The sequence below is a fragment of the Anabrus simplex genome, chromosome 2 (assembly GCF_040414725.1).
Source record: "Anabrus simplex isolate iqAnaSimp1 chromosome 2, ASM4041472v1, whole genome shotgun sequence".
In the NCBI taxonomy this organism is placed as follows: domain Eukaryota; kingdom Metazoa; phylum Arthropoda; class Insecta; order Orthoptera; family Tettigoniidae; genus Anabrus; species Anabrus simplex.
In genome coordinates, this window is record NC_090266.1 from 303,002,849 (window position 1) to 303,019,923 (window position 17,075).

The following is a 17,075-nucleotide window of genomic DNA, read 5'->3' on the forward strand; positions in this document are numbered from 1 at the left end:
CGTGCATCTTGAATGAACATCGGACATGATGTCATTAGTTCCAAGAGTACTTGACCTATTGTCAACATTCAGAATATGTTTCTTTCCGAGGCTCGTTTTTGTTTTGAAAGCAACTGCATTATACTCCTGTACTGACTTGCTAGGCCTAACATATTACAGGATTTTCTTTCAGGGTGGTCTCCCTTAGCCTTTGGCAGTCCCCTGCCTCACTGCAAGACAGCAGCTGATGAATTTGTGTGTTATTTCCCACACAAAGGTCTCATCTTATCCAACCTTCTAAGTGAAAACTACTCTACTCGCAGCTATTGCTTGTCCCTTAGTTTGCCTGGTTTTGTATCTGCTGCCAGACCCTCGGCCAGACAGTCACAGGTAGTACCGTCTACTGTCGCATACGGTAGCAGAATATATTCTGACCTGAGAGAAAGGATTAGGTATAATTATCACATCAGTGTAGTACTGTACATAATATATTCTATTTCATTAAAATATAACCTCAACCACATATAGGCTACCTTTCTTTTCATTCCATTTCTCTTTTCCATTTCTCCTTATTTGCTTTTTCCACACAAGATTTGCTTGGAGAACACTTACATAAATCACTGCTCATTGCATACATCATTCCACTGAATATTATGCAAGTAAAAATTAAACGTAGTAATGTTTAACAAACACTTAACCACACATTACCAAACACAACACAGCTGATGGCATTATGAAGGAATCCTGGGTAATGCAATTAAGTGCTGATCGGCTGAAAGCAACTTGGTGGGTTTTGAAACTAACAATAGCGGATGTTCAATTGGGTGTAGCGGATTTTAAAAATTAACCCTAATTTTTGTCCACCATTTTCGTAGGGAAATAGTGCCTTTTGAAGGAAAATCATGGTACCATTGAATTGCCCGCATGCAAGTTCTTATAAAAGTAACTTCATCTCATTTTTAATTTTCGATGGACTAGGCGAGTTTTGATTCTAGGCACCTCATATCATTTTTCAGCCATGATTCAGCTCCTACTACATTATTGGGTATGTATATACCTATTAAATTACTTCATTCTATTCCTTTCTTTACAGTACGTCTACAACTTATAAATCTCATTTTTGTCCGTATTGGCATCAACTCAACTAAGGTTAGGTTGAATGGAGAATCCCACATTCCAATACTTTTTTTTTTTTTTTTTTGTTATTCTATATTCTAACCGTCCGGTAGTCGATTCAGTTAGGTGTTCAAAGATAATGTGAATACGCCTCGGCTGGAGTCAGCGGAGATACACGAGTCCCCGGTCATGGCATGGACATTCGACGAGCACCTGTTAGATCTCGTTTTGTACTTAATGTCAGGCTCTTATTGTTACAGCAAGGAATTGTTCAAATAATTATGTAAGGCTAAGATAACTCCTAATTTAATAAATGAAGATATCGAGAATGTTAGTTTCTTGGAAGGATTTTTCCAATTTAGTTAATTAAAGTAAGTAGAATTAAATAATAATCTTACATCACAACATGACTGGAAAATATGAAAATAAAATTGAAATTGAATGCTTTGTTGGTTGATACTATCACATAATCAATCACATGTTGGTAAAATTAATTTAAATTCAAAATTAACTTGTAATAAAATCAAACATGGAACTTGGCTGAAGGCTTAGTATCACAATCCATAAAATTATTCTGTTATCATTAATTGTCCGCCAATCATAGAATTAAAATAAGAAAAAGTTCAATTGTTTCACGCTCTTTACCACTCACTGATCCAAGATTTCATCCTTCTATATTCCATCATTATTATCGTTTCTCACATAAATTGCCTATCAATTTGAGTTTCCTAATAACCTATGTCTAACGTTGCAGTTTCTTAAACAAGTGATCATATATCATTCAAAGACAAGCAACTAGATTTAATAATAAATTCAGTCAAAAAGGAACAGCCTCTCCTGGAAACTCATATCCGCCACACCTAAAATGTACAATATCTAGCTGATACAATCATAAATAAATAAGATGATCTGGAAATGATTCAACAGCATCTAGCTTCGCCGGAATTATCCTCCTGAAAATTGTGAAGATCTACTATTACTTACGAAAAATCCATGCTATAGAGCAACTACCCAAATGAATACTGCTCCAGGTGACAACAACTTTGCTCAAGTATTATGTCTCACTACATCTATACCAACGTTATTCATTGTCGAAGATCTCCTATCAGCGATTATCCGTTCAAATGTTTAATATTCGCATCGTGTCATGCCATAAATTAATATTTTGATGACTGCATACATGCCTCAATACTTATATTCTTCCGGAAACATTACGTGAAAACATGAACAAAAGCAAAGCAAAGTCATCTCCATACAGGCCATGAAGGCCCTTGGAGGGGTGGAAGGTAAAGGCTTCCACTATCCGTAACCTCGGCACTTATTGGGGTAGAGTGGTTAGCTCTACGCCCAGCCGCCTTTGCCCTCAGGAATTAACTTGGTACTCATTTTTGATGTAGGCTAAGTGAACCTCAGGGCCATGTGCACCTTCCGAAGTGGAAATCTCGTTTCTTAAATTTTACGACTTCCTGACGGGGATTTGAACCCACGTCCTTCCAGGCAAGCCGAGCACGCATTTACTGCCTCAGCCAGGCAGCCACTGAAAACATGAACATCAAACCTTATTGCTTGTCTACCCCTAGGGTCACTTAACTTTGCATGATGAACACTTTAATCAATCATTCTCAACCTTAAATTCTCTGAAACCAAGCTCGATAGCTGCAGTCACTTAAGTGCGGCCAGTATCCAGTATTCGGGAGATAGTAGGTTCGAACCCCACTGTCGGCAAGCCGTGAAAATGGTTTTCCGTGGTTTCCCGTTTTCACACCAGGCAAATGCTGGGGCTGTACCTTAATTAAGGCCATGGCCGCTTCCTTTCCACTCCTAGCCCTTTCCTGTCCCATCGTCGCCGAAAGACCTATCTGTGTCGGTGCGACGTGAAACAACTAGCAAAAAAAAAAATTCACTGAAAATCTCAAAGACTATATTACACTCTTATAATACCTATTTTCAACAAATCATATATAGCAGCAACCTCATTTTACCATATAAACACTTTATCGATGATCCTATCATTTATAATTCACAATACCTTCATGCGCACCATGCCTATTCATAATTATCCATTCCAAGAAATACACAAGCATCTTTATCCAAAGAACCATTTCATCATCACAAAACATGTCATAATCATCATGGTATTAATCTGACAAAATACTCGCATCTGCACAAGGCACGCATATACAAAAAATTATCATAAAAGAAGACCTTAAAATCAACATTAAAATCACATCACCTCACAAGATCATCTACGCACTACTAGTATATCATTTTAATTGTGAAGAGAACATTTCCTATATTCATGTCTGCAACAAAGAAATCCCGGGATAATTTACGATGAAATGTGTGTTCTACAAGTTGAACACTGCATGGGACAAATAACTCCAATATCTCCTTATCAAACTTAACCACAATTACGGATATCGCTGAATGTTTGCGACGATCACATTAGGTTACTCAAGTTGTCTTAATTATGTCACCTCATGACAAATAAAGGAGAAATCTACTCTACTGCTATGTGTTTTACATTATAGAATAAAGAAATGGGTACTTATCATTGATGGCTTCATGACGTTGTTCTCTGTCCCTCCATTTCGTTGGTCTCAATTTTGGTATTCATTTTATCATCGACCCGGGCCTGTCAGGACACTAATCCCACTCAAGCCCACATATTAAATCTGATCATGACATTACAGAGACAATCTTCAACCATCGTGAGCATTTGGACCTGAAACTTGTATAGGCGGAATTAGTACAATGATATATTTGTCATACAATATCTCAATATTAACCTAAACACTCGCCTTGTTTCTGATAATCAATATACCGAGCTCGATAGCTGAAGTCGCTTAAACCGGGCGAGTTGGCCGCGCGCGTAGAGGTGCGCGGCTGTGAGCTCGCATCCGGGAGATAGTAGGTTCGAATCCCACTATCGACAGCCCTGAAGATGGTTTTCCGTGGTTTCCCATTTTTACACCAGGCAAATGCTGGGGCTGTACCTTAATTAAGGCCACGGCCGCTTCCTTCCAACTCCTAGGCCTTTCCTATCCCATCGTCGCCATAAGACCTATCTGTGTCGGTGCGACGTAAAGCCCCTAGCAAAAAAAAAAGAAGTCGCTTAAGTGCGGCCAGTATCCAGTATTCGGGAGATAGTGGGTTCAAACCCCACTGTTGGCAGCCCTGAAGATGGTTTTCCATGGTTTCCCATTTTCACACTAGGCAAATGCTGGGGCTGTACCTTAATTAAGGCCATGGCCGCTTCCTTCCCACTCCTAGTCCTTTCCTGTCCCATTGTCGCAATAAGACCTATCCGTGTCGGTGCAACGTTAAGCAACTTGCAAAAAAAAAAAAAAAAAAAAAAGATAATGAATATTGGATCTTATTATTCTTATTACTACTATATCCTCCCAATATTTCTCTTCAATATGACTTCAAAATCCACACTTCCAACTAGCTCTTTCTTAGTACGTGTTAACCAGTTCTTTTTCAACCTTCAATCTCAATTTTTACAATACATTGTTCATGAAACAAAATCCCATTCAAACTATTACATTAACAATATTGGTTCGCATTTCATAATTTCTGACAAGATCATTAGTTTATAATTTCCTTTCCATATGTTTTTGACATTTGAGGAATGTACTCTATGATAATGTCACTCTTCTAATTAGGAAGTTATGCAAAGGAACACTTCACCATTCACTCATATCTTCATGATGTATACAATCGATTGTCTCATCAGCGCCTTCTTGATCGTTGAACTTGCATCGTTGAAACCATGGCCTCTGCCGCTTATGTCATTGCTGGACCTGAACGTCACATGAGACTTGCTTTATCCTGCTGCTGGAATGTAAATTTCACTTTCACATTAAATGATATTTTCTGAACAAAATTATCCAAAGACCACGGGGTTCTGAGCTTATGAATCTCCATCCTCATTCTGTATCCATCCAATTTCTTATCCAAATGAGTGCGTTATCTCGGCTAACAGACAAAACTGGACGTGTAACTGCTGGACGTATATTTCCATGTAATTTTTGTTGACCTCTTCTTTAACATAACCTTCAATGGCTCTATAACTGATCTGAATGCCATTGGGTGGTTATAATATATACAGTATGTATGACATAATGTAGCTTAAGATCTAAGTACAGTATTAAAAAGTACATGTTTCATTCCTAATATGGAACATCTTCAGCTATAAAGATACAAAAATTGGCACATACAAATAAAAACACGTATGATGATGTTAATGATAATAATAAGATAAAATGCACCTTACCGAGCTCGAGAGCTGCAGTCGCTTAAGTGCGGTCAGTATCCAGTATTCGGGAGATAGTGGGTTCGAACCCCACTGTCGGCAGTCCTGAAAATTGTTTTCCGTGGTTTCTCATTTTCACATCAGGCAAATGCTGGAGCTGTACCGTATTTAAGGCCACAGCCGCTTCCTTCCCAGTCCTAGCCCTTTCCTGTCCCATCATCGCCATAAGACCTATCTGTGTCAGTGCGACGTATAAAGCCAATAGCAAAAAAAAAAAGCTCCTCTATTTCCGTTGAAATCTCAACAAGTCAATGTTCAAGTCTGTGATAAAATCTGACGTAAGGGATCTTCTTATAAAAAGTTGGAGAAGTATGTACTTTAGTATCTTGAAGATAGGCTTAAAGTTTCTTTTTAAAATACGGTGATCAGGGGAGACTCTTAAAATAACCGAAGTTGAGGTTGATTGTTAAAAGTTTTTCGATGTTGAAGGGAGTCTGTAATGAGGTTGGGTGGCTGGGAGGTAAAGCATTTGCATAGTTCCTTATACTTCACCACTACATACTCACAAGGTTTTTTTCTTTATTCTCTTTTTAAAACAAATGTTTCATTTCTTTCATTACAGAGTCCCTTCATCATCATAAATCTTTTAAAAATCAACCTCACCTTCAGTTATTCCCAATCACCGTATTTTAAAAAGAAACTTTAAGCCTATCATCAAAATCCTAAAGTACATACTTCAACTTTTTATAAGAAAATCCCTTACGTCAGATTTTATCACAGACTTGAACATTGACTTGTTGAGTTTTCAACCCAACATGAAGGAGCATTTTATCTTATTATTATTATTATCATCATTAACATCATCATCATCATCATCATCATCTTCATAAGTGTTTTTATTTGTTTGTGCCAATTTTTTTATCTTTATGCTGAAGATGTTCCATAATAGGAACAAAACATTTACTTTTTAATATTGTAATTAGATTTTAAGCTAGATTGTGTTATACATATTGTATATATAGACTAGCAATAAAAAACAAATAAGTATTGGAAGGTGGGATTCTCCATTCAACCTAACCCTAGTACTTCTACAGTTCACCACTAATATTTTTATGTCATCCCTACTTGACGTCCAGATCCCTGTAGCCTTATCACTGCTCCCTAGTCTTATTATTAAATATTGCCTGGGAAGTGAGCAGGTTAGGATTAAATTGCCGGTTTGAGGATTCTTCTCTTTCTATATAATTGTAGTATAGTTGAATAAAGTGTAAAGTATAGATTTTTTTAAAATATTTTTTTCTCGTAATGGTATGTGGCCTACGTATCATACGTGATACCACCTGTTACGACCATTACATCAGATATTACTTTCATAATTTTCCTTTAATTTGTAGTGACCTATTATAGGTTACTACATTTGGGGAGACCTACGCATGACTATGCACTGCGACCAATTAGGTATATTGTGCTTTCCCCACTTACGTCTCCATGTAAAACTTCATATTTAGTGACAAATGCTGTGAGATTGTCAAGGGAGACATTAGAAAGTTTACTTAAATCAATAAAGTGACCTCAGGAGTGTTAGTTCTTAGCATGGCTTATGTTTCACAGTTATGAAGGAGTTGTTCAACAGTTCCATCTACTTTATGGCAGAGAACACAGGGAATTCACAGCAATTCCAATCTTGTATAGATGTCCATTTAGTCTCTGCTCTGAACCAGTGAGCAGATCAGTTGTCCATTTCAGATTTCTTGTTCTCACATGTAGTTTTTTAGCCCTACTTGCTTTTGGCTCTTTTATATAAGCTTTTATTTTTTTCATCCTTCAGCTGATTTCAAGTACTTTATGTGACTGCTCATCATCCATTCTTAAACTTGGCCTTAGTTTTCCTTAGAAAACAAGTACAGGCTTGGATCCTATGAATAAGCTCTTGAGAGTATTCCCTGGCCAGCCTGTGAGCCTTTTCATTGTTCTGAATCCCTTCTTGTCCCAGCACCCTCATCATCTCAACTTAATTGTGTTTCACCTGTTTCAAGAGGTATCTGGGCCATCAAGTACCAGTTTAGACTGAACCTTCAATGTCTCCAGAGGTTTAACAGCTGCTTGACTGCAAGAGAGTATTAAAATGTTCCTTTTATGATGGCTGTTCCTGATGTTCTCCCACATGCAGTATGCAGCGAAACAAGCAGTAGTCAAATTACAAATATGCTCTGAACATGAAAAGTACTGCATGTCACCAGAAACCTGCCGCTGGCAACAATAATGGATGTAGCAAAATGGAGCGCTACAGCCCACTCTGCAAGTAGGTCATTTGCCCTTCTGCAACAACACTTTGGAGATCACTTAATTTCTCATGGAACAGAATTCCCGTACCCTTCTCACCCCTGAACCTTCTCCAGATGCCTACATATGGGGCACGCTGAAAGAATCCATTTTACAGTCAGATGACCCACCAAGATTATGTTCCTCAATTACGAGTGTGTCCTTGCTGCAATCTGTGTTCATCAGCATTTTTTAACACATCTTGTACCAATGCTCTTAAGATACGTGTTGCCATAGTCTCCTTGCATCTGATAATAACAGTATCTTGATGTTAAGAACTTGTTATAATTTCAGTACTGTTTGTTTTGCTGGATACTGTACTTGTCAGTATGGCAAAGATCCCAGTTTGAAAAATGGTGGTATACTGACCAATATCATACATATGTTAGTCGAAGCAAAATTCAGAATTAGTTTCAAGACATTGACAAAAGTTTAACTCAATTGGTGTCTAGAGAAACTGAAAGAGCAAGCTGTAAGTGATAAATTTAAGGATAAAACAAATGAAACTGATCTTAAATTAGGGTGGAAAGAAATAAGAGAAGGCACAGAAGAAGCAGGAAGTGAGGTTCTTGGTAGAAGAAAAGTGAAATGCTGGAAGCTGTGAATGACTCAAGAAATCCTTGATCTCATTCAAATGAGGAACAAGATGATAAAAGATGGGAAATTGGAGGAGTACAGAAAAAATAAGTATCTTATCACACTTGACTGTCATCGAGGAAAAGATAAATGGATAGAAGAAGTAAGTACGGACATTGAGAATGGTATCAATAATGGGAAAACGGATGAAGTATATGGTAAAATAAGATCATTGCAGGACAAGCCATAAACTGAGAGCAACATGAGGAAAAAAGTTTTAAAATAGGGTAATTATTTCTTGATAGTCAAGAGGTCAGCAAACATTGGAAAGAATACCTTGAGGAATTATAAAGTGGAGAGGATATAGACAACATGGAAGACTACTTGGAAGCAAAAGGTCAGGTTCACAAGGACAGGAAAAGCCCACTAATATTTTGGGATGAGATTTATGTTACACTCTTAAACCTCCATAATTAAAGCAACTGATATGGACATTATTCCTGCAGAACTCTTGAAACATATGGGATAGGAATGAAGAAGCAACTTTTCAAAATAGTACATTATGAAAGAGGACTTCATTCAGAGCAAGAGAGTCATCCTATCAAAAATAGAAAATGCTATGGATTGTCCTAGCTATAAAACAGTATCCCTCTGTCCCATGCTTCAAAAATACTGCTGAACATCTTAAAGACTATATTAAAAAGAAGGGTTGAGCAGTATTTAGATGATGATCAGTTTAGCTTCTTAGTTGGCAAGGGCATCAGGGAGGCAATTTTATCGCTATGTTTGATTTTTTAAAGGAGAATCAAATTTAATAAGAAAACTTATATCACATTTTTCAACTTAGAAAATGCTTTTGACACAGCAAATTGGAAATATGCATTTCAAACTATGAAAAATAATATAATAATATTTGATTGGATGTATTATACTAAATTTGTAAAACAGAATAGCATCAAAATTCAAGTAATGGGTTGTAAAACCCAAACCCCATGGCACTACAGCACTTGAAGGGCCTTGGCCTACCAAGTGACTGCTGCTCAGCCCAAAGGCCTGCAGATTGCGAGGTGTCATGTGGTCAGCACGACGAATCCTCTCGTCGTTATTCTTGGCTTTCTAAACCAGGGCTGCTATCTCACCGTCAGATAGCTCCTCAATTCTAATCATTTAGGCTGAGTGGACCTCAAATCAGCCCTCAGGTCCAGGTAAAAATCCCTGACCTGGCCGGGAATCGAACCCGGGGCCTACGGGTAAGAGGCAGGCATGCTACCCATACACGACGGGGCCGGCTAACAGGTTGTAAGAACTTACTAAAAATAAGGAGAGGTGTAAGACAGGGGTGGCCTACCTGATCGGTCTATACATTAAATAAGCCATTGCTGCTCTGAAGGACAACATGGAAGGAATTAATGTAAAAGGAAAATTTAGACTGTAAGATTTGCAGATGGCATAGCTATTGTATCTATTTCAAAATAATAATACATTTTTAATCAATAAAAATTCCTCATGAGACCAGGAGAAAGTTTGTTATATCTTGCATGAGTTGTACTAACCTATTGGAGCAAAAACAAGAAAGGGGCAGGCTAGAAGCAGCTGAGGTGTGGTTTTGGAGACAATTAAACAGAACAAGCTGGCCTGAAAGATAAGTAATACTGTAATGCTGACAGAAGTAGATGAAAAGAGAAGTCTCATCAGAGAAATAGAAGGTTTAATAAACACCTAATGAGAGACAACAGTTTCATTCACAACATTATGGAAGGGAAGTTCTTGGAAGAAACAGAAGAGCATGAATAAGACTTTCATACATCAAGAACCTCATGATGAAAATGAACTGCAGCACCTATGAGGAAATGAAGGAATGGTTGGTTGTGACAACTAGGCATAGCCTTTAGTAAATGATGATGATGGACCAAGAAAACAATATAATCTTGCTCCACATCAGTATACCAGACTGATCACAAACTCTCTCTCAAACATATACTCTGGTATCATTTTGTCAGTTTTCATGTTAAACATATGCTCTTACTCTTTGTCCTGAGCAAATTTCAGATGTTTCTGAGTCCCTAAAATTAGATCATCAGCTCGACATGGAGTCAGTAGTGGGCAACTCTAGCTTCCACCTGTAGTGAGATGTTAAGATATAGAAGGCCCAGCAACTCCTCCAGTGCTGCCGTAGGAGTAATATGAAAAGCTCCTGTTATACCAATACAGGACTATCTTTATAGCTTGTTCAGATCCATCTTGTGTGTATTGACCACCAGACCGAAGCAACATAAGGTATTATGGGTTTAACATCAAAACAGGTTTTAGTCCCAAAGTCCCATCAAGTGTAGTGCAACAGGTCCACAGGGCTCTAAGTGTGTTGCTTATACATTATTCTGCATGAATTTTCAAAGTCAAGTCTAAAATTAGCCCAAGGTATAAGACTTCATTAGAAAATGCAATGTGTTCACCAGGCAGAAGCAGTTTCTTCGGAGTCCCTAATTTACATTGTCTGGTAAAACTTACTATGGTTTTTTAAGTTCATTTTTGTTATGCCAGCTTTCTGTCCCTTTCAGCACAAATTGGAGCACTTTCGAGATTGTTAAGGGAAATTTTCACTTAATGATAATTGCAATCATTAGCTGTAAATCATATTGAGTTATATCCAAACTCATTCAGCTCCCATAGCAGATCATCCGCCACCAAGCTCCACAAGAAAGGAGATAAATCCTCCCTCTCTTGTTAGCCCCAAGCTGTAGACACTTGCGGTTGCTCCAAAATGGCCAGATACAGTTCTCCTACTGTTCGAAATTGAGTTGATCAAGTTGATAATAAATTTTAGAACTCCTCTCTTACTGAGTGCTAAAGAAATTACATTACTTCATATGAGGTTGTATTAGAAGCTCACTCAGTATCCAAGAACATTCCCAAAGCAATCTTTTTGTCCTCTAGCACCTTATCTATGTAAATATAGAGTACAGTGCTCTCTGTTCAGATTTTTCTGCTTATTAAGCAAATTGGTATCTGTGTAGAGGAAAACTTTTAAGAATGGAGTTCCTTATATATCAATCAATCAATCAATCAATCATTCAGTCAATCTCTCAAGTCTTTCGAGTAAGGAGATGATAGACTTATTGCCCAATAATCATTAGCTTGGGCATTAGGCTGCACAGTAAAGCTCGCTCTGGCTTGCCCTGTTGCCAGAGGTATATGGCTGAAGGCTAGGGAGGGTCTGAAAAGTTTACAGATCATTAATGAAATTTCATCGTTTCTTTATTCGATATGGGCCTGCCATGTTATATGTTTCAAATGCTTTGATTGCTTATCATATTTTAGTTTGGTTTGCAATCCCTCTTGCAAGTCACCAGTCCTCCTTGTGTTTTCAATTCTTACAACACAGGTATGGTAGCTCCTGTTTTGTCAAAGTTATCAAATACTACTGAGTCTGGAAAATGAACTGTTAACAATTCATTTAGAGTTGCTCTGCCAGACGAAGAAAAGCTTGCATCAGGTAGCTTTAATTTGCTAAATTTATTGATAGCACCATTAGCCATTAGTGTGTTTTCTTTTTCCTGGCAGTACTTCCTCCATGAATCTCATTTGGCCTTCTTCATGAGGAACTAGTAACAGCACTCCACCTAACAAGTTGGCTGTGCATTGAGGGGTGCACAGCTGTGAACTTGCATTCTGGAGATAGTGGATTCGAACTCCACCATCAGCAGCCCTGCAGATGGTTTTCCACACCATTTTAACCTTAATTAAGGCCACAACCACTTCCTTCCCACTCCTAGCTCTTTCTTGTCCCATTGTTGCCATAAGACCTATCTGTGTCAGTGAGACATACAGCCAATTGCAAAAAGAAAGAAAGTTACAGCACTCCTGTACATGTCCAAATCACCAGCTCTTTTAGCTTTTTATTTCAAAAGCCTACTAGTTTTCACTTTTTCGGTAACTCCTTAGACCTCCAAGGAAGCCTCCTTGGCAAGCGAGCTATCTTAAACTTACACTTTTGGTGATAGGATAATAAGAGAAAGTCTTATTCCTGGTCATCAACAGACAACTCTGTCCAACTCGTTGGCTGAATGGTCAGCGTTATCACCTTCGGTTCAGAGCGTCCCGGGTTCGATTCTCGGCTGGGTCGGGGATTTTAACCTTCATTGGTTAATTCCAGTGGTCCGGGGGCTGGTGTTTGTGTTGTCCCCAACATCCCTGCAACTGACACACCACACACAACACTATCCTCCACCACAATAACATGCAGTTACCTACACATGGCAGATGCTGCCCACCCTCATCAGAGGATCTGCCTTACAAGGGCTGCACTCGGCTAGAAATAGCCACACAAAATTATAATTATTATAACAGACAATTCTTAACAAGGAATGCTTTCAGTCCTTCCAACAGCAATCGTCACAAATTCTTTTGCAGTAAACAAGCAAGAGATCAAAAGTAAATGTTGTCAAATGCAGCAGTTCACAATCGTCCACAATCCCTAAAACAAGGGTGTGCGATTGAAATGTTTGCAGTTCTGGTTCCAGTACTTTAAGGCTGTGTCACAAGAGGGCAGTTTACTAGCTGCTAGAGCTTGTGGTTAGCACTAGTGGCTAGTAAATCTGTCACACAAAGCCGGTACTGGTAGATAATTACTCGCTGCTTGTAACCCAGTTGTTGAAGAAACTCTCCAACTGTGACATCACAAAACAATGTATTCTGTGGGTATTAGCTGTGAAGTACTGAGAAGCTTGTTGCATAGGTGTGAGACAGTTATGTGAGGAATTCCTAGAGCAACTAAGGAAAAGGAGAAAACGGAAGTGGGTTTTAGACTGAATTAGGAGAAGGAATCAATTGGGAGCCTCTGCACATCTGATAAGAGGACTGACAGTGGGAGACCCCAAACGATACAGGAATATTTCAAGGGTGACAGGGCCTAAATTTGAAGGATAACTCGAGATGGTGTCACCTCTGGTAAGAAAGAAAAATACTATTGTGAGAGAAGCAGTACGTTGCCAAACCAAATTAGAAATTGCTCTCAGGTATCTTTCCCCTGGTGTTTCCTTGAAATCTGTACAATATTTATTCAGAGTGCTACATAATACTATTTCCACCTTCTTAACTGGAGTTTTGGGAGTCATTTTTGAAGTTCTTTAACCATATATCAAAGTAAGATCACCGTTACTATTGTTATTACCATAATATTATTATTACACATGGTAGTATCCATTATGTTATCAAGAGAATTAGTTGAATGTTCACTTAAAGACCTTTAGCACTTACTTTCAATAGAAGAAAGAAAATGCAGTAGCAACATTCAATTTAAAATACAGTGAAACCTCGGAATGCGAGTAACTTGGTCTGCGAGTGTTTTGCAAGATGAGCAAACATTTTAAATAAATTGTAACTTGATAAACGAGTGAGGTTCCGCAATACGAGCATCACGTGTGCCAACGTTTTCCCCTCCCCTGTTCGTTTGTTGAATGGATGAACGAGATCTTTGGTCCTGTAATGAAGAAATACCCTTGAGGCCTTGAGGACGACTTACTGGACGAATTCAAGTTTTTAAGGTTAAGTTCCTTCCTCCCAACTCTACTCCACTACTCCAGCCTATGGATCAGCAAGTCATTTTGAACTTCAAGAATGCAGTCGCTTAAGTGCGGCCAGTATCCAGTATTCGGGAGATAGTAGGTTCGAGCCCCACTGTTGGCAGCCCTGAAGATGGTTTTCCATGGTTTCCCATTTTCACACCAGGCAAATGCCGGGGCTGTACCTTAATTAAGGCCACGGCCGCTTCCTTCCCAGTCCTAGCCCTTTCCTGTCCCATCGTCGCCATAAGACCTATCCGTGTTGATGCAACGTAAAGCCAATAGCAAAAAAAAGAACTTCAAGAAGCTATACACCAAAGGACTATTTCAGCGATGCTTCGAAGTGACCGAAGGTACAAACTTTACCCTCCGAAAGTTTGGGAGAGATCATTTCCTGATCTGATCATTGCCTGAAGATCATCGATAAAGCCTGGGATGGAGTCACCAAGAGAACTCTTACTCCCGCTTGGGGAAAGCTGTGGCTGACTGTGTTCGTGGACGTGACTTCAGGAGATTGTTGGTGACAATGAGCCGCCGATTGTTGATGAAATTGTGTTCTTAGGGAAGACTATGGGACTGGAGGTGAATGACGTGGACATTCAAGAGCTGGTGGAAGAGCTGATGGACCTGCATCGCGAACAATAGGAGGAGGTTATGGAGATCTCATCCGGGGAAGAGGAGGAGGAAAAATCAATGGAATCTCTCACTTCAATTGAGATTCGGGAGAAGTGCAAAATGTGGAAAACGGTGCAAAATTTTGTAGAAAACACCACACGAATAAGGCTGTAGCAGTGTGAGCGAGGAATCAGTTCAGTGACAATGCAATGTCACATTTTCATGAAATCTTCAAAATGAGGCAGAAGCAACAGTCATTGGACAGGTTCCTCATTAATGTTACACGAAAAGAAAACAATTCCAGTGAGCCAACAGATAACAGTGATACCGTTAGTGAAATTTGTGCTATACAGTAACTCTTCTCATGTCATCTCTCGTCTCCCTCACACCAACAATGGTTCTGTTGTAAGGAAAAGTGCACTTTAAATTCTTTTACGTTATATTTTGTTTTAGAAATGGTATGCGAATAAATATTTTTGTGTTGTGGACGAATCATCCACGTTTCAATTGTTTCTTATGGGAAAACTTGCTTTGGTATAAGAGCGCTTTGGATTACAAGCATGTAGCCGGAACGAATTATGCTCGCAATCCAAGGTTCCACTGTATATATATTAAGGTATTAATCGGACAATAGTAGAGTCTTATTAAATGTTACAACTACATCAAATAACCAGTGGTCAATAAGAAGTTAATGTAGTGTGAAAAATGGTAAATAATGTGGAATAGAATTGTTAACCATGTTCTTTACTGCAATTCACTCTCAGTACTATCCAAGTCACAGATGTTTTACAAGGCATGTTGTAAGATATCAAGACCATGTTGATTTGACGAGATGAGACATATTGACTAACCACTTGTTTTTACTGGTAGTAGTGTATTTGAATAACTTAGCTGCTTGTCTTGGTTTGAAGTAGTGGAAGATAAGGAGAGGTCAAAATGACTTTCCTTGATGGTTTCTTTCATGGAGTTTATGCTATCTTGCATTTGCATGTCTGAAGCCTCTGCTACAGATATGTCTCAAAAAGCAATGAAATAATGACAAATATTTGGCAAAAAAAAACTCATTAATTTTGTTTGGTTTCAGGTTCCTACATCTACAGATGAATGGAAGGCTTTTCAAATCACTTTTGAATACAGGTGGAATGTCCCAAACTATTGTTTGTGCCCTTGATGGAAAACACATCCAGATTGTGTGCCCTAACAATTCTACAAAGGAACTTACAGTATTGTTTTGTTTGCGCTGCTAGACACAGATTACTGTTTGCAATATACTGATGCTGGAAGTGATAGAAGATCTAGTTATAGTATGATAATCCACAATTCTAATTTGAATATAGCGAGAAGTCTGATGGCTCCTCATTTGTGGTCATGTGGGCTTGAGTGAACCTTCAACCAGCCCTCATATCCGGGTGGCAGTCCCTGTTCTGGCCGGGAATTGAACCCAGGTATTCTGGGTAAGAGGCAGGCACACTGCTCCTACACCACATAGAGAGCTATAAGTAACTTTGTTTTGATGTGAAAGACTCCCAAGATGTTCATGATGCAATACAAAGATTCCTTTCTTATAAGAGTATTACACATCTTCGTAGCATCATAGAAACTATGTTCATGGCATTTTAACATAATATTCTGAGAATTGAGGATAGTGACAAAGCAAATGTACTGTTTTTGTTTGTTTGTTTTTTTGATACTTAGAATGTCTATGTTTTGATTTGATCCATTATAATAATTGTTTGTTGTTCCATTTACAACATGTTCCTTTTTTCTATTTTTTCATTTTTAATGAGCATGGTTTTTATCTAGAACTTTATGGATATTTGGGACTCTACAAGAATTCCAATTTTTTTTATACACTCATTTATATTTTGTTCTGTAGTAATAATTCTTTTTTTTTGTAAATGGCAGTTTTCTGTTGAAAGACTTCCAAGATGTTCATGATGCAATGCAAAGATTCCTTTGTTATAAGAGTATTTCACATCTTCGTAGCATCAGAGAAACTATGTTCATGGTATTTTAACATAATATTCTGAGAATTGAGGATAGTGACAAAGCAAATGTAACTAACATTAATCTGTGTTTGATACTTAGAATGTCTTTTGTATTGATTTGATTCCATGATAATATTGCATTTACAACATGTTCCTTTTTTTCTTTTTATCCTTTTTAATGAGTGTGGTTTTTTTATGTAGAACTTTATAGATATTGGCATTTAATTGGACTCCATGGGAATTCCACTTTTTTCTTATTCTCTCATTTATATTTTGTTCTGTAGTAATAATTCTTTTTGTAAATGACATTTCCTAGAAATTGTTATAAATACTTTAAAATTAAAACTTGAGTCATTTACCTTATTTTCCTTCACCGTGCTTTCTTTCTTCTACTTGTGTTTTTGGAAGTTGATTCTCACCGTACTTATGGTTTAATATAATTTTTGACTGAGGTTTTTTTGTTCTTGAACTGCACTTTTCTGATTGGATCATACATGCAGTTGTGTCAATTGCTGTAGCAATATCTGTAAAAGAATAGAATCCATCCTTTTTCCTGCGATCTGCATTCCAGTCGTGGTAAGTAAATGAGAGACTGGATGTACAGTCCTTCCTTTTACTTTATTGAACGCTTGGAAACAGTGTTGTGATGGCTTATGCAAT

At 38.1% G+C, this 17,075-nt stretch overlaps 1 protein-coding gene across 3 annotated transcripts in view; it reads left to right on the forward strand.

The window, feature by feature from the left end:
• LOC136864070 (ataxin-7-like protein 1) overlaps nucleotides 1-16,723 on the forward strand; it is a 521,582-nt gene extending 504,859 nt beyond the window's left edge. For all 3 annotated transcript variants that reach the window (XM_067140614.2, XM_067140616.2, XM_067140617.2), the window contains one exon: nucleotides 15,512-16,723. In XM_067140614.2, coding sequence (XP_066996715.2) covers nucleotides 15,512-15,598 — 87 coding nt within the window. In that variant the 3' untranslated portion in view covers nucleotides 15,599-16,723. The remainder of the gene's footprint in view (nucleotides 1-15,511) is intronic.
• The last annotated feature ends 352 nt before the right edge of the window (nucleotides 16,724-17,075 follow it).